Source organism: Lepisosteus oculatus, chromosome 2 (assembly GCF_040954835.1).
Source record: "Lepisosteus oculatus isolate fLepOcu1 chromosome 2, fLepOcu1.hap2, whole genome shotgun sequence".
NCBI classification, from domain to species: Eukaryota; Metazoa; Chordata; class Actinopteri; order Semionotiformes; family Lepisosteidae; genus Lepisosteus; species Lepisosteus oculatus.
In genome coordinates, this window is record NC_090697.1 from 8,047,867 (window position 1) to 8,065,195 (window position 17,329).

General features: G+C 41.8%; 1 protein-coding gene across 1 annotated transcript in view; it reads left to right on the plus strand.

Annotated features, from left to right (window-relative positions):
* The window catches only part of rngtt (RNA guanylyltransferase and 5'-phosphatase), a 171,725-nt gene that overhangs the window by 15,917 nt on the left and 138,479 nt on the right, over window positions 1-17,329 (plus strand). Inside the window, exons 5-8 of the mRNA XM_006626151.3 lie at window positions 1,082-1,157; window positions 2,074-2,335; window positions 3,574-3,683; window positions 6,826-6,927. Of these exons, the coding sequence (XP_006626214.2) occupies window positions 1,082-1,157; window positions 2,074-2,335; window positions 3,574-3,683; window positions 6,826-6,927 (550 nt within the window). The remainder of the gene's footprint in view (window positions 1-1,081; window positions 1,158-2,073; window positions 2,336-3,573; window positions 3,684-6,825; window positions 6,928-17,329) is intronic.

Genomic DNA, 17,329 nt, shown 5'->3' on the forward strand with positions numbered 1-17,329 from the left:
CTGAACTCGTTCTCTTGATGGCAGTTAGACATTTTCATATTAATTTTTGATCCCGAGTTGCCATTTGAAGCGCGTGGGACAAGACGCATGGGTATCTTTTAATGCTTAACACGAAATTAATATCCTTTCAAACGTAAATGCTGAAGCTTTAATCTATTCCTAGATTTCATTTAGATTAGACACATGTATTTCCTGACAGAAGTATCTTCTAAAGTTCTTCTAGGCTTCATCATGTTCCTACAGTTTGTGTACCTGCCCTGTGCAGATTACCTGTCCTCTAAAATTTATAATGGACTTCAAGGCTCTCCTGCCTTTTAAGGTGCTAAATGGCATAGCTCCAGATTTTTTCAAGATTTATTGCATCAGTATAGTCATAATCGGAGATAACTGATTCAAGGTTTCTTACTCTGCTGAAAGCCAGTCTCCACAGAATGGGTGATTTATGCTTCTTGGGAGCAGAGGCACAACTGTGGAACATACTGCTCAAGTCCGTTAGAGACACTGCGAATATCAACGTATACAAATCTCATTTAAAGACGTACCCTTTCACTAAAATTTAAAATGTATTATTTACTTGTACTTTTACCGTTGGCTTTGCAGAGTCAATTTGATGTGCTTTTTTGTCTCTTACTTCTATCTGTGGTCATTGACCTGTGCTGTATACCTGTGCTATGAGTGTCTTGGTAGCACCAAGAGCAGTAAAAAGAAATTATGCAGTGAGGTATCACATTTTGTGGCCTAAGAGCCTGAAATCAAGACACATCAAATCAGAATTAGTTTTAATTTGAAATATTTTTGCAATTTTTATTTAGAGGTTAAAATAATTCTAATTGAATGTGTTTGTTTTTTAGTTGTTAGGCCACAAAACGTGTTAATTTATAAGGGGTGTGTAGATTTTCTCTAGGCACTGTATGCAGCAAGATACAGGAATTAAAGAAGGCTGGGCCACTTCTTTGTACATCCCTGAATAGTACCGTGCTCTTTGAATTACATTTTTGGGAACTTTTTGATGTTGTGCTCAGCAGTTCATGGTTTGTGTTGAATATTGCAGCACATTTATCCTCTTTTATTTCTTCCCCAGGTGTCCACTGCACACACGGCTTCAATCGAACAGGCTTTCTCATCTGTGCCTATCTGATAGAAAAGATGGACTGGAGGTACGGTCAAGTGAATTCAGTCACCCGCCCTCTTAATGGCTCCTTCATCTCCTGGCTCATTTCAGAGCGTCTTTCACAAACTGGTCCTGGCGATCACGCAGAGGCGAGACGATGAGCCAGATCTGAGGATGGCCCTCGATCAGCCACAGAGCCCCGTTAGTGTCCTCCTTGCTGTGGAAGCAGAGAGGCAGTGTCGAGTCTGTGCTGCTGTAGTGTGGTATCTTGGACACGGGGCAATGTCAGTGTTCATGCTTTTGGTAATTCCTTGCAGAACAGGGGCCTGCAAACTCTTCCCAGCTGAGCCACTTATAAATATTTTAGCGTTGATGGGGAGCAAAGTGATGATGGCTAATGCATTTTAAGCAGTGAAAAATCAGTTTGGAAAGGTCATTGGAATCGTTGTGTGTTCTGCTTGGTGAGAGAAGAGTTTGCTGGAGGCCGTGCTGCATGTCAGGGGCTCAGGGACACGTCTTTTCTTCTGAGCACGCTGTTCTGCAAGGAAGGCTGCATTATAAGCCTTGGACGAAATGCTCTCTGGGAATATTTCAGCTCCTGATTTTGGAGAAGTATCTCATCCTTTTCCACCTAAAATCTGTGAACCTCTGGGCCTCCCTAGTGGGTTCAAATGCGAAACGGGTTGAGGTGGTTGTTGAGGTTAATAAATGAATGGCACTGCAAGCAATTTATGCCGCATTGGTAGCTTAGCAGTTTTTTATTTTTGTTTATCCGTCTGCCGATCTTGAAACGGTTTACAGAAAAAAAATGCAATTTTATATCTTGACTCTTCAGAAAGAGACTGCTTTTTGGTAGAGAGCAGAGAAATGTGATTGGAGGGAGAGGCCGGCGAGCTGTGGGAAGCTGCAGCAGGGCTGGTCTTTTCCCCCCTGAGTGTCCCTTTCCTGCCTCTGGTCCTCAGTATCGAAGCGGCTGTGGCTGTCTTCGCTCAAGCCAGGCCTCCGGGCATTTATAAGGCGGACTACCTGAAGGAGCTGTTTCATCGCTATGGCGACGTCGAAGACGCGCCTCCCGCTCCCGCCCTCCCTGACTGGTGCTTCGAGGAAGAGGAGGAGGACGTGGACGACGACGACGACGGCGGCGGCAACCTCATCGGCCCGGACTCTGGCCCCAGCTCCTCGGGGTCCTTACCAGGCAAGAAGAAGAAGGAGCGGCTAAAATTGGTGAGGTTCTGAGTGGGGGTGTGGACAGTGACTCCATGATGTGGCAGCTGGGAGCTGTTAAATTACCTCTTACTGTAACATTGTCTTTTTTTTTACGTTGTCTTGTGGTTAAGTGTCGGCTGGTGGGTCCGATAATTATCATCAGGATGATCGTTTTTCGCACGTATGGCGATTAACTATTTACCCACTGGAGAAAAAGATACATTTACACACAATATTTAGTTTATGTATTTCTTTTGAAGGTACAGTTGCACGTATTCAGGGAAAGGGCTCTTTTAGGAATAAAACCTGTTTTATGGTAGTCAGACCCTGGTCTTCTCCATTTTAGTGAGTGGCCAAAAGAGGGCAGTGTTGGGCCTAGTTGTGCCTTGAATACCAGTATCTTGGCTGCTTTACCTGGAACAAAATGAACACAAATCCTTTTCTTCTGCCATTTTAATGACTAGATTTTCTGACTTGCTTTTGATTATAGCTGCCTCACCCTGCACCAAGTCTTTCTTTTTGTCCTTTACTATAGAAATAGTGTTCATATGGCACGATCTTTTACTCCGTGCCTTGAAGAATTTATGTTTCCAGATTACTGTTTGCAGACTTTGTTATCCAAGGGGAAAACTCAGAAATTCCTAATCTCACTTGGTGAAATATGTGTAAAATCTTTGTACTTAACATGAAGTACCACAGATATCCCTACAGAGTCTTTAAGATCAAGCTCTCCATAATAACCCCTTATTCAAATAGTCATTTCCAGCATGTTTAATTTAACCTTTTTACACTGTCTCTTATCACATTTCATAAAAGTAATTCTCAAAAATGCCTTTCTTTGGATTTGCCCTGATGATCATTTTACCAATTCAAAAGCTTAAGAAGTGACTGTTAAAATGAAGCTGGGTAGAAGATCATTGTATAAGATGTCTTGCTGTTTATCCAGTGGGCTTCAGAGCCTTGTGTTGCAGTGATTATCTTCCCTGATATATGTCCACACCGTCTCCTGTTTTTTGTTTGGGTTGGTTTAATATTAAGTTATAATATTGTTTGTTCTTAATGTCCATACCTGTTGCTTATCTGTGTTTATGTAATTTTATAATGACTTTATCATCCCCAAATCAATCATTTGTTTTTTAATATTCATGATGAATCTTTTCATATGATACTTCTGCTTTTCATACAAGCTCCCTGAAGTACAGCACAAATGAGTGTTTGCCTGCATCACACAACATGTACAAGTGTTTGTTTTTCAGGGCGCCGTGTTCTTAGAAGGCGTTCAAGTTAAAGGCGTCACACAAGTTACAACTCAGCCAAAACTTGGGCAAATACAGAGGAAATGTCAGAATTTCTGCGAATGGGAGAAGTAAGTTTAGATTTTTAGTTTAGAAGTTCTTCTGTTTTTGTTGAATGTTTTATGTCTGTTGTTGAATGTTTTCATTTTCTTATTAAATTGCTTGGGTGCATATCTGGATGAGCTAAGAAAAACAATGTTGTTTCCCTGTGTTAAACACCAGTTACGGTGGGTGCTGCTGGAATGATTTGAGCTGATTGCCAGCAGTGCTCGCTCAATTAAGAGAAGACACTTTTGAATTGATTAAGACTGACAGTTTGTCAACAATCAGTTGTTTTAATGCAATAGATTTGCTTTAGCTGTTATTATTCTTTATATCTACCTATCTAGATATTTCTCAGTGCAACCTAATAATGTGGAACTGTGTTGAAATTAAAAAACACAGTCATAGAAATAAGGAGTCATGGTTATCCACAGGATCTAAAGTGCAGCTTCCCACTTATTAACAAAAGTCTGTCTGCCTTTGGACATTATGCTGGCTTTGCAGTTTCTCTCCAGATTAGTACAGGTTTGTTATTTTGCCTCGTCCATTCTAGGCTTTTGAACTACAGTAATTGTTTTGGAACTGGCTTGAAACTATCCAAACATAATTGTCAGTGCTAGTGGTGAAAATGCTGTTGACAAGTTTGGATAAGGATGCTTCTGTATGTGCTTGACCCTGAAACATGTGAAAATCCGAACACAAGGTATTGATAGCCTAGCTCCTGTGAAAAATCTTCATTTCCTTCGTTCATTTTCCCCTGGTTCGCGAATGAAGTATACTCTGTGAAGCACGCATCATATTGAGTGACTGTGGAGGCAGTCGGGGCTGGATGTTCATCTGTCTTATGAACAACATCTGCAGGCCTATGTAGATGCCCTTGAGACAGCCAGGTCCTCCTCCTCGTCTTACTGAGAAGGGCCGCAGCAATCCCACACAGTCCTCTCTTCAGATATCCATAAAACACCTGATCCACCTGATAAGTCTGCTTTTCCTCCATGTTCTGAGCAGTGTAACACCTTCATGCAATTCTTCAACAAAGAGATTCAGAACACAAACATGATGACCACGCCCTTGCCGGCTTTCATGGGTTCACAATGTCATTTTACTGCTGGTGATGCTGCCTCTGTGACTAAACCATGCAGGCTGGTCACTGCAATGAGACCTGCTGCTCCTTCCTGAACACATTTCCTGCACTCCAGCTCAAAGCCAGCTTCTCATCTCTTTGGCCTTCTGTTAATAACCCCACGAAAAAGTCACTGAACTCTGGTTCCTTTAGGTTTAAATTCTTTTGCTATCACACCTATATTAAAAAAACGGAATGGGGCCAGGACCCCCAAGCACTTAACAAGCATCTGATCTGCTTCCAGTTTCTCTGAGAAAATGAAAATACTGGAGCAGGCAGTGCAAGCTCAATTAAAACCCCATCTTGCATCTAATGAGGTCTTGGAACCTTTTTAGCAGCAGTTTAGACAAGAATATCGCAATAGTCCTTGTTAAGGTTGTTAATGATTTGCTGATGGCTTCTGGTTTGGAATCACTTAATATTCTTACCATTCTGGACTTAGGTGCAGCTACTGATACTGTCAATCGCAGTGCTCTGCACACATGCTGGGAAATTGTATAGTAACTGTAATAATAATATCGATGAGAATTCCTGGTTTAACACCTCGACTCTTTTGGAGAAACACCCTGGGGTTTTTAATGACCTCAGTTTTATGTCTTACCCAAAGGACGGCGCCTTTTTACAGTATAGTATCCACACCCCTATTTTGTGGGGTGGTACTGCTCCTTCCTTTTAATTAGTTTATCTCTGATTTGGCTACTGCGAACCAGATTGATTGTATTATCGACAAGGCTCATACAAAATGGGCTTTTTTTAAAGTTTAATCTTGTCCCACTTTCTTGGGGGTCTAAGACATTCAGATTTTAGCATTTCCATGTTGCTCCTTGGTTCCGCTGCTGTAATCATGGCACTCTGTTTTATTTGCATACAGCTGTAGTCTCTCTCAGGATGATAAGCGCAGGACTTTAATGCAGCACTACTTTAGGCTAAGCTGTCACCAGTCTGAGGTTGTGTTTTTTCAGGCTCATAGACTCCTATCAATTGCTTCATAAAGTTCTGGATGACGGTGCTAAAATCAACCTTGATAGAAATTAGAAACCTTGGCGTTACTTCTAATCCAGTGTTGTCATTTGGTGACCGTGTTAGGAAAGTCACATAAGTATCTTTCTCCTACCTGCTTAACATTTCTCAGTTGCTCTGCCTATGTCATGTTGAACTACAGAAACAAGCCTTTATTTCATTACAATTCAACTGTTGTAATGCCTTACTTACTGGGATGTACTCTGAGATATTAAATTGCCTCTGGTAGGTTTGGACTTCTGTAGCTTACAGTAGGTTCTCACTAAAAGTACTCTGCATCAGAACATAACTCCCATCCTCCGTAAATTGTACTGGCTTCCAGTAAGGTTCAAACAGCCCAAGGGTCTCCTGATGCTGATATAATGAGCTGAGTGGTCTAGCTGCAGATTATTTTGGGGATGTATTGCATGAATATGGCCCAGCTCTTAATGTGAGTATCTGCTGGTCCTGACCTCCTTGCAGTGCTGGCGAAGAGGTTGATTGGAGTAGGCAATGGGGCGGTCCTGATTGCAGCACTGTGCAAAACCCTTTTCAAAACCCTTGTCACTAAAGCTTTTGATTTGTATTTTTCTTTCTGTCTTGGTTCCGCACAGAGAATATGCTGTGCTCCCCCACCCCTCCAATATTTTCCTGTTGCTTTTGTTGTGTATTATATGCAAGCTATTGTACCGCTCTTTGATGTTCTTCAAATCACTCTTAAATAGAATTATTTTTACAATCCTTTGTGCTTTAAAAGTGTCTGCAGTAGCTACAAGGGATAGGAAAAGAAATGCAGCTCTCTGTCTGTATATGTATGCGGGTCACAATATTTCATCCCGAGGAGAAAAATAAGGCCTTCAAAGGGTCAGTGGGTTCTAGTGTATGAAATTAAGTTTCAGTCCAAGACTCTGAGTAGTATTGCTGATATTTGGTTAAAAAATCGCACCGCTCATGTTCTGTCTTATATTGGCCAAAAATGTAAGGTTAGCCTGCTGAAGGTTATTCTTCAGCGACGCTGTGCTGACCAGATCCCGATTTGTGTCGTCTAGGTCAGGTTTCCCAGGGGCCCAGCCCGTGTCCATGGACAGGAAGAACTTGTGCCTGCTGGAGCAGAATGCTTACAAAGTCAGCTGGAAAGCAGATGGCACGCGGTGAGTGTATTGGATTCGAAAAATCATCTCTTCTGTTCATGGCTTGAGTCATCGCAGCAGCGCAGAGATCTGGATGTGGGGGATCTCGAAGGCAGGGAGACTTCTGGTGCGCACACGTGCATGAGAGATGACTTGGGAGGATCGGGCTGAGTTTGAACTCGAGTCGTCTTTTCGTTTCCTGCGTCACTTAGTGGTACCCAGATCGTGACTGGATTTTGGTATTGAACCTTCCGGCTGATATTCTTTTGCAGGAAAATAACAACAGAAATATTTAGTCAAAATGCAGGCAAAGGAAGCCCAGATAAACCTGCAGTGCTTAATGTTTCCAGGAAGGTGGCTGTTATTACGAGCGTATTGGTTCACATGTTAATTTATCCTGTGTGCCTTTCGCATCCATTCGTGCTCTGGTGGAGGACGTTAAAGACGAGCAGGTGAGCGCTCCTGGTTGGAACAGTTGACAGGCTCGCGGCTCAGACCTCAGCTGACAGCCCGTCAAAACCTCTGTCCTGACTGCTCAGGGAGGGGGTGCCTGTAGAGGTGTCAGCCAGGGGACTCTTTTACTTGGTACCTTTCTGCTCACATTGCTGTTTACATTAGTTATGGATACGGCTGCAACAGTTACATGTGTTTCGATGAAGACTGCTGACAAGGAGACAAGGAGGCTTACAAACGCGAGGAGGCCATTTGGCCCATTTCGCTCACTTGGTAGTTCATTAACCTGAGGTTCCCATCCAGCCATTTTATGAAGTCTCTTGGCTTCAAATACATGGCTGGATAGCTTGTCTAGTTTTCCCCAAAGTCCCTACGGTATGCATATAAGTCTTCTTCTCGAGCTTCTGTCAGGCCCTGCGTGGCACATGGCCCTGCTTCCAGATATTGCTGTGTTGGGGTATGCTCGACTTTGTGCTCTGTGTTTTGGGGTGCAGCTAAGAAGATGAGAAAGCTTCCGAAGAAGGGGCACTTTTAGTAGCTGGTAGTTAATTGATCCAAGGATCTCTTCCAACCATTTCTGGAAAGAAGCCAGGATATTGGCTTCAACAACATGGCTGGGTAGCTTGATCTATACTCAGACAATCCTTTGGGTAATGAATGGCTCCTGTTATCGGTTTTAAATGTACTCCCAGACAATTTCCCTCTTGTGCCCTCTGGGTCATGTTTCACTGTTTGTTCTGAAGACATCTCCTGGGCTGACTTTGTCAGTACCTTTTAAGGATTTTGAATGCTTTTATTATACTTTATTGGATCTTAAATACCTGTTTTGGGTCCCTTCATACTATAGGCTCCTCTGTTCAGGGTTATTTTTTTTTTCTTTTAGCCTGTGAGTGTAGGACATTTCCTACAGTTAGTTGAGGGGGGTGCACACTTATGCAACCAGGGTGTTTTAGGTTTTTTTATTTCAATTATATTTGTTTTTCTCTTGAATTTTGTTGGTTGCAAGGTCACATCAAAGATGGAAAAATGTCTGACATTATTTATCTTGATTTCTGGTTTTAGTTTCAATATGGGTGTGTAGACTTTTCCACTGTTAGTATTCTGTGAACTCAACATTTGGTGGAACCACATTTGGCAGCAAATACACTCTCAAGTGTTTCTAGGTATGTCTCTTCCAATGTCGTGGACACTGCTATACATTTCTTTGACTGATTTTCTCAAATTCTCTTGGGTTGCTTGGGGTTCACTTACAGATAATAATTAATAATAATTGTTTACACTTTTATATAGCGCTTTTCTGGACACTCCACTTAAAGTGCTTTACAGGTAATGGGGTCTCCCCTCCACCACCAGTGTGCAGCCCCACCTGGATGATGTGACGGCAGCCATAGTGCTCAAATACACTCACCACACACCAGCTATTAGTGGGGAGGAGAGCAGAGTAATGTAGCCAATTCACAGATGGGGATTATTAGGAGGCCATGATTGGTAAGTGCCAATGGGAAATTTGGCCAGGACGCCGGGGTTACACCCCTACTCTTTTCGAGAAACGCCCTGGGATTTTTAATGACCACAGAGAGTCAGGACCTTGGTTTTACGTCTCATCCGAAGGATGGCACCTGTTTTACAGTATAGTGTCCCCGTCACTACACTGGGGCATTAGGACCCACATGGACCGCAGGGTGAGCGCCCCCTGCTGGCCCAACTAACACCTCTTCCAGCAGCAACTTTAGTTTTTCCCAGGAGGTCTCCCATCCAGGTACTGACCAGGCTCACACCCGCTGAGCTTCAGTGGGTTGAATTAGAGGAATCCCTGAAGCATGATGCTGTCACCCCCATGCTTGACTGTAGCGGTGATGTTGACAGGGAAATGTGCTGTACAGGGTCTGTGCCACAGGTAATGTTTGTCATTTAAACCAGAAACAATCAGTTCTGGTCCCATCTGACAACACCATTTGCAGCACCACTCGGGTGCTTTGTTGCAAGCCTCATGCAGGATATGTGCGGTGAACAGGATATTCTTGACTCACACACATCATCTCTCTTCTCAGCCGTTACGCTCTATAGCTCTTTCGAAATTGCTGTTGTCCTCACAGAGGCCCCCCTCACCAGTTTTCTCCTTGCCCAGCTGCTGTTAGGAAGGACAGCCTAATTTAGGTAGTGACTGCTTTTGGAGATACAGCTTTTGTCCAAGTTTGCTAAGTTCAAAGGGATATTCAGCATCATTGAAATGTTTTTATAGTCTTTTCCCCATCTGTGCCTTTCTACAACTTTACCCCTCAGTTGTTTTGAAAGCTTCTTGCTCTTCATGGTTGAATCTTTGCTTGAAATTCACTACCTGACTGAGAAGCCTTGCTGAGAGGTGTATTTATTCTGAAATCATGTGGCTATTGTAGCACACAGATAGATGCCACTCAACTTATTGTATAGCTTATTAGGGTTTTTTTTTTTTTTGCAATTTTGCACAGGGCACAAGGTTTTGATTACTAATGAAATCATGGCATTTTTATTTTTTCTTATTACCTCTTCATTCGTTTTGTTTTGTCTCCTGCCGTGAATGTGTGTGGTAGGTTGTGTATAAATCCTGACTTCAGTGTGTGGTGAGCGGAGGATTTGTCGCTTCTTGCCTTCAAGGCCGTGGCAGAGCTGCAGGGGTTGACGTCTCACTAGAGGCCGAGAGAGCCCAGGTCGACTGGTCCCACTCTTTGCTTGGTGCCGCCAACTGTGTGCCATCACTTGGGCAATGCCATAGTCAGCAAGCGACATGACCCGGGTTTGAGCATGTGGTGTTGGGATCATCAGCAGCCAGGAATGTCCGGAAATCTTTGAGCTAGGACTTTGTTTCTGGCATTGTTTTGTTTTAGAAAGTGCTCAGGACTTACATTGGAAAATAATAATAATAATAATTGCTTACACTTATATAGCGCCTTTTCTGGACACTCAACTCAAAGCGCTTTACAGGTAATTGGGACTCCCCTCCACCACCACCAAAATACTTTTGGATCTTTCATGGGTCTCCTACCAGGGAACTCCAAAGATCCCCTTCCTTTCAGAACCGTGGATAAAAAAAATCTGTCACATTTTTATTATTTGTGCTCCGTTTGCCTGATTACTTTTAGATGGAGTAAATCCCCACTCGAACACCCTTTAACTACATAAGGTTCATTGAGGCTTGTGTTTGGTGTGTCCTGAAGTGTTCCAGATAGGCCGTGTTGCTGTTGCTGTTTGAGCTTGGGCTGTGCTGAAGGCTGCAGACCAGACGTGGGATGGCCATGTGACTGGCCGGCGCCGTGCCACAGCCCGTTGCTCTGATGGAGGAGAGCGCTTTCATTTCAGCTGTTCTGTAGGTCTCAACAGGGTTTGAAAACTCACCTCCAGCAGGGCCTAGTTCTTTATCTTCCACCTGTTCCATCATTGGTCAAATTATTTACTTTGCTGCAAAATGGCGGTATATCTAACCGGACTCTGATGTGTTTTAACATCAATGAAGTGAGCGTTTTGGCTAATCAGCTGTATGCTACACTGTCTGAACCAGAGTGTCCCGTGTCATGGATTAGTTGCCTTACAATGTCAGCGATTGGCACAGCTAGTGTAGTGTGTGGCGAAACTTGTCTGCATGGGTTTTCTTTGTTAATTACAAATCCTTGTCCCCTGTGGCGCTCGTAAGTGTGTTTTTCCAAATGTGTTGAAGGGACAGGATTTCCTACAGTCCGTACCCTGGTTCTGACAAAGGTGTAGCATGCATTGCTCTGCTAATAAGCCAGACTGGAACTGGGACGCTGAATTACGCAGTGCTTGCTGGCGGAAAGAGTTCACTTTAGCTAAAAGACGGGATGACTCTTTTACTAGACAACTACTTGGCGAGTGATTTTTAAGAACACAAGACCATTTGCCACCGATGGAGGGAGATGCTGAAGCATGTTTTCCCTCTGGTGCTTGTGTGTGCTGCTTCAGCACAGGAAATCCCTAGGAGCTGTAATTGCTAAGCGTTCATGAACAGTGAAAATGCTCCAGATGAAATAGGAGCGGCTCATCTTCCCTTGGAAACAGTCGTCTGCTCGCTGCACGTCTTGTTTGGTATTGGTTTGTTCAAGCTCTCCTGGCCATACGTCATACACCTTGGTGTTGAAGGTTTTGCTCCGAGAGGTGTTTTTATCGCCATATTGGCGTGAGAGTGTTTGGCCATTGATGCTGATAATCTATTTCCATGTGTACATAAATGTATTCATAAATGTATGGACATCGAACATAATGTAAGACAAAAGAGTCAGTAAAAGGGTGAGATTCTTTTTTCTTTGCAATCTTTTGTGTATTAAAGGTTCCTCGTAGTGTTGCTGAATGATTCAGCTCGTTCAATTAATTCAAAGCCCGGTGCAAACTACCTTTGAAGGAAAATGTTACATAATTTATCTATTAACTTTCTCTTATCTAGTTTATGTTTCTTAACCTGTTTCTACATCAAAGGGGGCTGTGCTATCGTGCATGAGAGCCTGAAGTGTTTCATAAGCAGTGTGGGACTGAGATGAGCTGTAACGTTTGGCTTTAAAGGTGAGACATTAAAAAAAAAATCCAGTAAATGCAAGTGCTTATAGATGCAGGACAGACAGACTTCTTATCCTCAGTTGTCCTCAGGTATTCAAATGTAGGTTACAGGTCCTACAGTAAAATCCCATTTTTGAGTAGGAGTTATATTATAATTTAAAAAAAGGTATGGTCCCCTAGTAGAACAGTATCAGGTCAATAACTTCATATGAGTTACATGTAATGCACCTTAAGCGAATGATAGTCCTAGCTGAAATCTCTGTCTTTCTGATAAAAGATATCTTGCCTCAGGAAAAAGAAGAATAAGGAGACGTGTGGTGTGAAAGGCTTGGTCCTTTTCTACACCCACATGTTGCAGGGAGGCCCCCTTGAGATGAGGGCTGCTCCACTGGAAGTATGCGCTTCGTGGAAATGTTTTGGCTGAGCTTTATCACTCACCTGGCAGAGCTTCCAAGAGCTTCGCCGAGCTGGCGCTGTTTCCAGGACAGTTCTCTTTCTCGTTTGTTCCTGCTGGTTATCAGCCAAGAGGAGTCAGGGGGTTATCTGCCTTCCGTTTTTTTTTTTCTGAACGCCTCCGCTGTATCTCCAAAATGCCATAGACACCGCTGGAAATCAACTTTGTTTTCCCAGCGTTATCGGAACGCGCGGACTTCCCGGTTCAGGCAGCAGCCCATCTTGTCTTCTCGATAGATTTGGTGTGGTTCTACATCCTCAGGGGGTGGTTTGTGTTTAGTAGCACGCACGCTTGTGCGCTGACCGTTTTTGCACTAACATTCAAGTCAAATGCATCTTGGAAATGACCACTTCAGTGGAAAGAAGCTGCTGCTTAATAATAATAATAATAGTAAAAATAATACATTCCTTACATTTCTATAGCGCTTTTCTGGACACTCCACTCAAACTGCTTTACAGGTAATGGGGACTCTCCTCCGCCCCCTCCAGCGTGCAGCCCCACCTAGAAAATCAAACTGGGAAAGTCGTAGGACCTGAAGATGCATCTGTGGTGGAAGCAACACAAAAAAGTAAAAGTGTTTGAACGGTTCACAAAATTGTAAAGAAAACCGGCACTTCAAAATGATGAAGAGTAATAATATATGGGTTTTTATGTGTGCTTTTGTGTGGGAGGCTGGTTTAGATAAATGTTTTCTAATAAATGTTTCTCTTTTGCCCAAAATGAAATGTCCCAGTGCCTGTTGGAGAAAAAGATCTCATTTTTCTAATACTATAACATTAGTTTGGACAAGGAGGAAAATAAAATTGAATCCCCTGATTTGAGGCTATCGGGTGCAACCAGGAACATTATTTTATTGTTTTATGAAAATCTATATAGAGAGCACAGAGGACTTCCAGAGACATTTTCTTCCTTTACTGCATTACTGAAAATTGTTCAGTAACCAACAAAAAACTCTTGACGTCCTTGGAGCAAGGTCAGAAATCATCATTTAATGTGTGGCTGTTTTACAATGGAACTATTTCCCTAATACAAATTTAGGTAGTAGAGTGGCCTTAAGAACTGTACAAGATTGAATTACTAATCTTTTTAAACAATGTCTTGGTTGCTAAAAGAGTTTGAAGCAGGACATCAGTATGTCTCTGTTTTAAAAAATAGCTGTTAGGTGCAGTAACTAGATACAACTACATTTCTCCATAAAAAGAACCATAGATTATTCCAGATACTTCTGTTGTAAACAACTTGCAGAGAGTTTAAGTGAGTCTGACACACTGATGGTATAATGAGAATAATCCTGAGTTATTCCATCACCTCGATATGCTTTGCAAGAATGAGTCACTGTGATGATTTATTGTGTTTAGTGTAGAACTGCTTGTTTTGCTGTAGATTAGACAAAGCTCACAATAAAATGTATAGAACTTGTGATTATGAGAGCATTTTGATTTTTTTAAAATGATGTACTTATAAATTAATGTTTGTTTTTTTTATTCTTTGTGTTATGTAACTGATCAATTATGCTTTGTCCCTAGGGTGCCTAAAAACACAATAATTTTTTAAATGACAGGTTCTGAATGCAAGGAAAAAAGGCTTTGATTGGATGTCGTCTTTGTAGTGGTTAAGCTGCCAGTACTGTAGGGTGGAGATTCTTTTATTTCTGTAGAAAATGAGCCTTTATTATTTCCAGGTGTCTCTTAATGATGCTCTTTGTCTTTGAAATGGAGGTCATGTCAGTATGACAGGATTTTTTGCGACATTTTACAAGCTTGGTTTAGTTAGGGGCTTTAAAGTGTTATTGTTTTTAAGACATTTTGAAGTGTTAAAATTGTGGGTGGGCGTTGGAATAAAGGAAATCTCTTTCAGAATGGGAAATATGAGACCATGGATGAAATTTCAAAACCTTGTAAGTGCAATTTGCCACAATGTGTAAAGGCTGTCATTTCCACCATTGTTTAGCTCCATATGTGCGTTCTCAAATATTGCTTAATGCTGAGTCAACAACCAAGCACTGTCAGTAACACAGTTCTTCTGAAATGGGCTTACTTTGTTTCACACAGGTATGTCTTCTTAAATGCAGTTGGGTAAAAAATGGTATCTCAAATGTGGATTAGCCACACTTCTCATAGTTTATTACTGCATCAGCTTAATTACTGTTATGGATATAAAGCAATACTGAGAGGTTTAAGTTGAGTGATTTCTGGTATCTTTAGTGTACTAGCTTGGAATAAAGAAAACAAGAGGTGAGAAAAATGCTCATGATTTATTCACCTGCGATATACAAAGCTACTCTGACCCGTTGAGAGATGACTGAGGCATTTCTTACTGAAGATGAAGCGTGTTTGAGCACGGAGACAATTGATTATTTATATTAGTTTGGGCACTATATGAAACAGAATTAATACTAAGAATTATAATTGGTTTGTCATACATTTGTCATGTTCTTTGAGTCCAGAGGAGTGTAATATTGAGTTATTCTGGTTTTGAATAATATGATTTGTCTGTTGATGTGACACAGAGCTTTCACTTGGAATGCAGCGTTTAGAAGGACACTGGGTGATACTGCTAAAGAAAGATGTTTTCCTCTTTTTTAATTTTATGTTAGTATGTAGGATTTTTGAAACTCTTGTGGAAACTATTGTGCTGTATTTGATTGTGTTACAGATTTTTCAGGTACTATTGTCAACAAAGCCCCAGAATCTCTCAAGCTTAGTCATTGTGTCAGTTTGTTCTCACCATAAGTCTGTTAAAAATAAGAATATTACACAAGAGTCTCTCACAACAAAATGGCACACACGGAACATTCCTGTAGAAACCAGCTCATTTTAGTGGATCACAATCTAGAAGATTTTTCTAAAAGAAGCTCTTGATCTTTAATTGCTACTCATGTAACCAACAGACAAACACCATATGTAAGTCAACCAAAATTATTGCAAAATAATGTTTTATTAATGAAGATAGTGCTCATAACATGCAGGAAATCCACAGCAAATAACCAGTAGAACAAGAGAGAGGGTGCAAACGAGAGGAAGTTCCTGTGGTAGTTAGAAGGTGATTGATCCAGGGGTCTCATCCAAACATTTCTTGAACGCAGCCAAGATATTGGCTTCAGCCACATGGCTGGGTAGCTTGGTCTGTACTCCCACAGCCCTTTGGGTAAGGAGCTGCCTCTTGTTCCTTCTTTTAAATGCTCTTCCACGTAGCTTTAATCAGACACCATGCTCTTGGGGGGCAGTGTAAAAGCTGGTGTTTGTGCAGAGGCACACCATGTCATCTGCATGCAAGGGACTTGAATGCCTGATTCCAAGTTTTGATTAAGTAGCAGGTGCTGAATAATCGCTGGGTAATAAGCCTGAAGAGAATGCACGCATCTAAGGCTCTAACCGTTGTCTTGAATGGTGATTATCTGCAAATAAAGCAAGAAACCCGCTTTAATCTCGAAAACAGATAAGGCAGAGACAGAAGCGAAGACAGATGCTGTGTTGTGCAAAGCAGGCAAATCTGGGCGCGTGCAATGCTAATCTGCTGGTAATGTAGTGTTTTTAAAGTTGTGTACTCTGATAAAGTCATGTGATTACGATTGGTCTGTTTTAATATCTCCATCACTGTCACTGATTTGCATGAGGTTAAGAATATGGAAGTTATGCTAGGGGTCAGAGGAAATAATAAAACTTGATAGTGATAAATTGCAATCCGGATTCTTGAGGGCTGATGAAATCTGAAGGCATTGTATTATTCATTATTAGAGGTATTTTGAAGTCCTTTGTGCATAATGTTTTAAAGTCAGCGACATGTTTTCTTATTAAATGGGGAGGAAGGGAAAAATGAATAAAATAACAACCTGTCATTTTGGGTCTTTCTTTCCTTGTCCTCCAGCGTGAATGGTTGGAAGATCACTTACACTTTGAGTGTAAAAGGAAGTTGATATTAACACTTCGGAACTATGAAGTAAGACTTGTGAGCGACAGGAGGCAAAGGTGTTGGTTTGTTGGATTAGCCATCGGTATATTTATAGCCAGTGCGTGTTACACATGACTGGTGAGGACTGCTGTGTGTCGTGAGCATGGTTTCACCGTGCATCCTGCTGCGTGTGGAGATCTTTTAAAAAATGCAAAGGATCTCCAAATAAATAATGTTTCACAGAGGATATGGAACTAAAACTATGCAAACTGTGACAAACCCAATAATGGCTCATTATTTTCGGAAGACGGGGCCGCTCCTCAGATTCGAAGACGTGCTGGGCGGCTGGGAGGCGGCGCGTTTTAGATCACAGCATCTGTCCGTGCAGCCTTGGCTGCGATACTTTATAATTGGCCGTGAGGATCAGCGATGGGACATTAAAAATCACCTTCCAAAGCAACCTACTGCAGTGAGGCCAACAGTGGAGATACGCAGCGTTCTTCAAAATGTTCATGATCATTTGAAAATCACTTTTTGAATCATTTCCTCATTTGAAAGGTTAAAACTGCGGGACTCGAGCCCGCACTTTCATTATAAACTTTAAATAGAAATTTCCTGGTGAAAAACATTTTGCGCAGTAGGGTCTAGGAATGCAAAAGGGGTGGTTTTTAAAATCCGCTCTGGGAAATAAAACCCGATTATCTTATTTGTAGCGTCGCAAATGTGGTCAAAGTACGGGTTTTGTACGACCATGTAAACTTTGAAGGCATATTAAATATGCACGATACACTTATCTGTAGGCTCAGGCAATAAGAATTCTAATCGGCTAAAGTTAAAAATGATCGAACCACTTTGGTCTTTCTGCAAGACTACATGAAACAAAAAATCATCGAAGGAGAAGAAAACTCAGTGTCCTGGTTTTCCAAAGAAAAAATAAAATCGCCGCACACCTCCCAACTGCTTTCTTGTGTAGTTCATTCAGGATTGCAGCTGAGTTTTGATGTCGCTATGGATTCCACCCTTACCAGCTTTATTTTCCACAGAGAGGCGATAGATAGAAGTTGGTAATATTGAAGAGGGAAC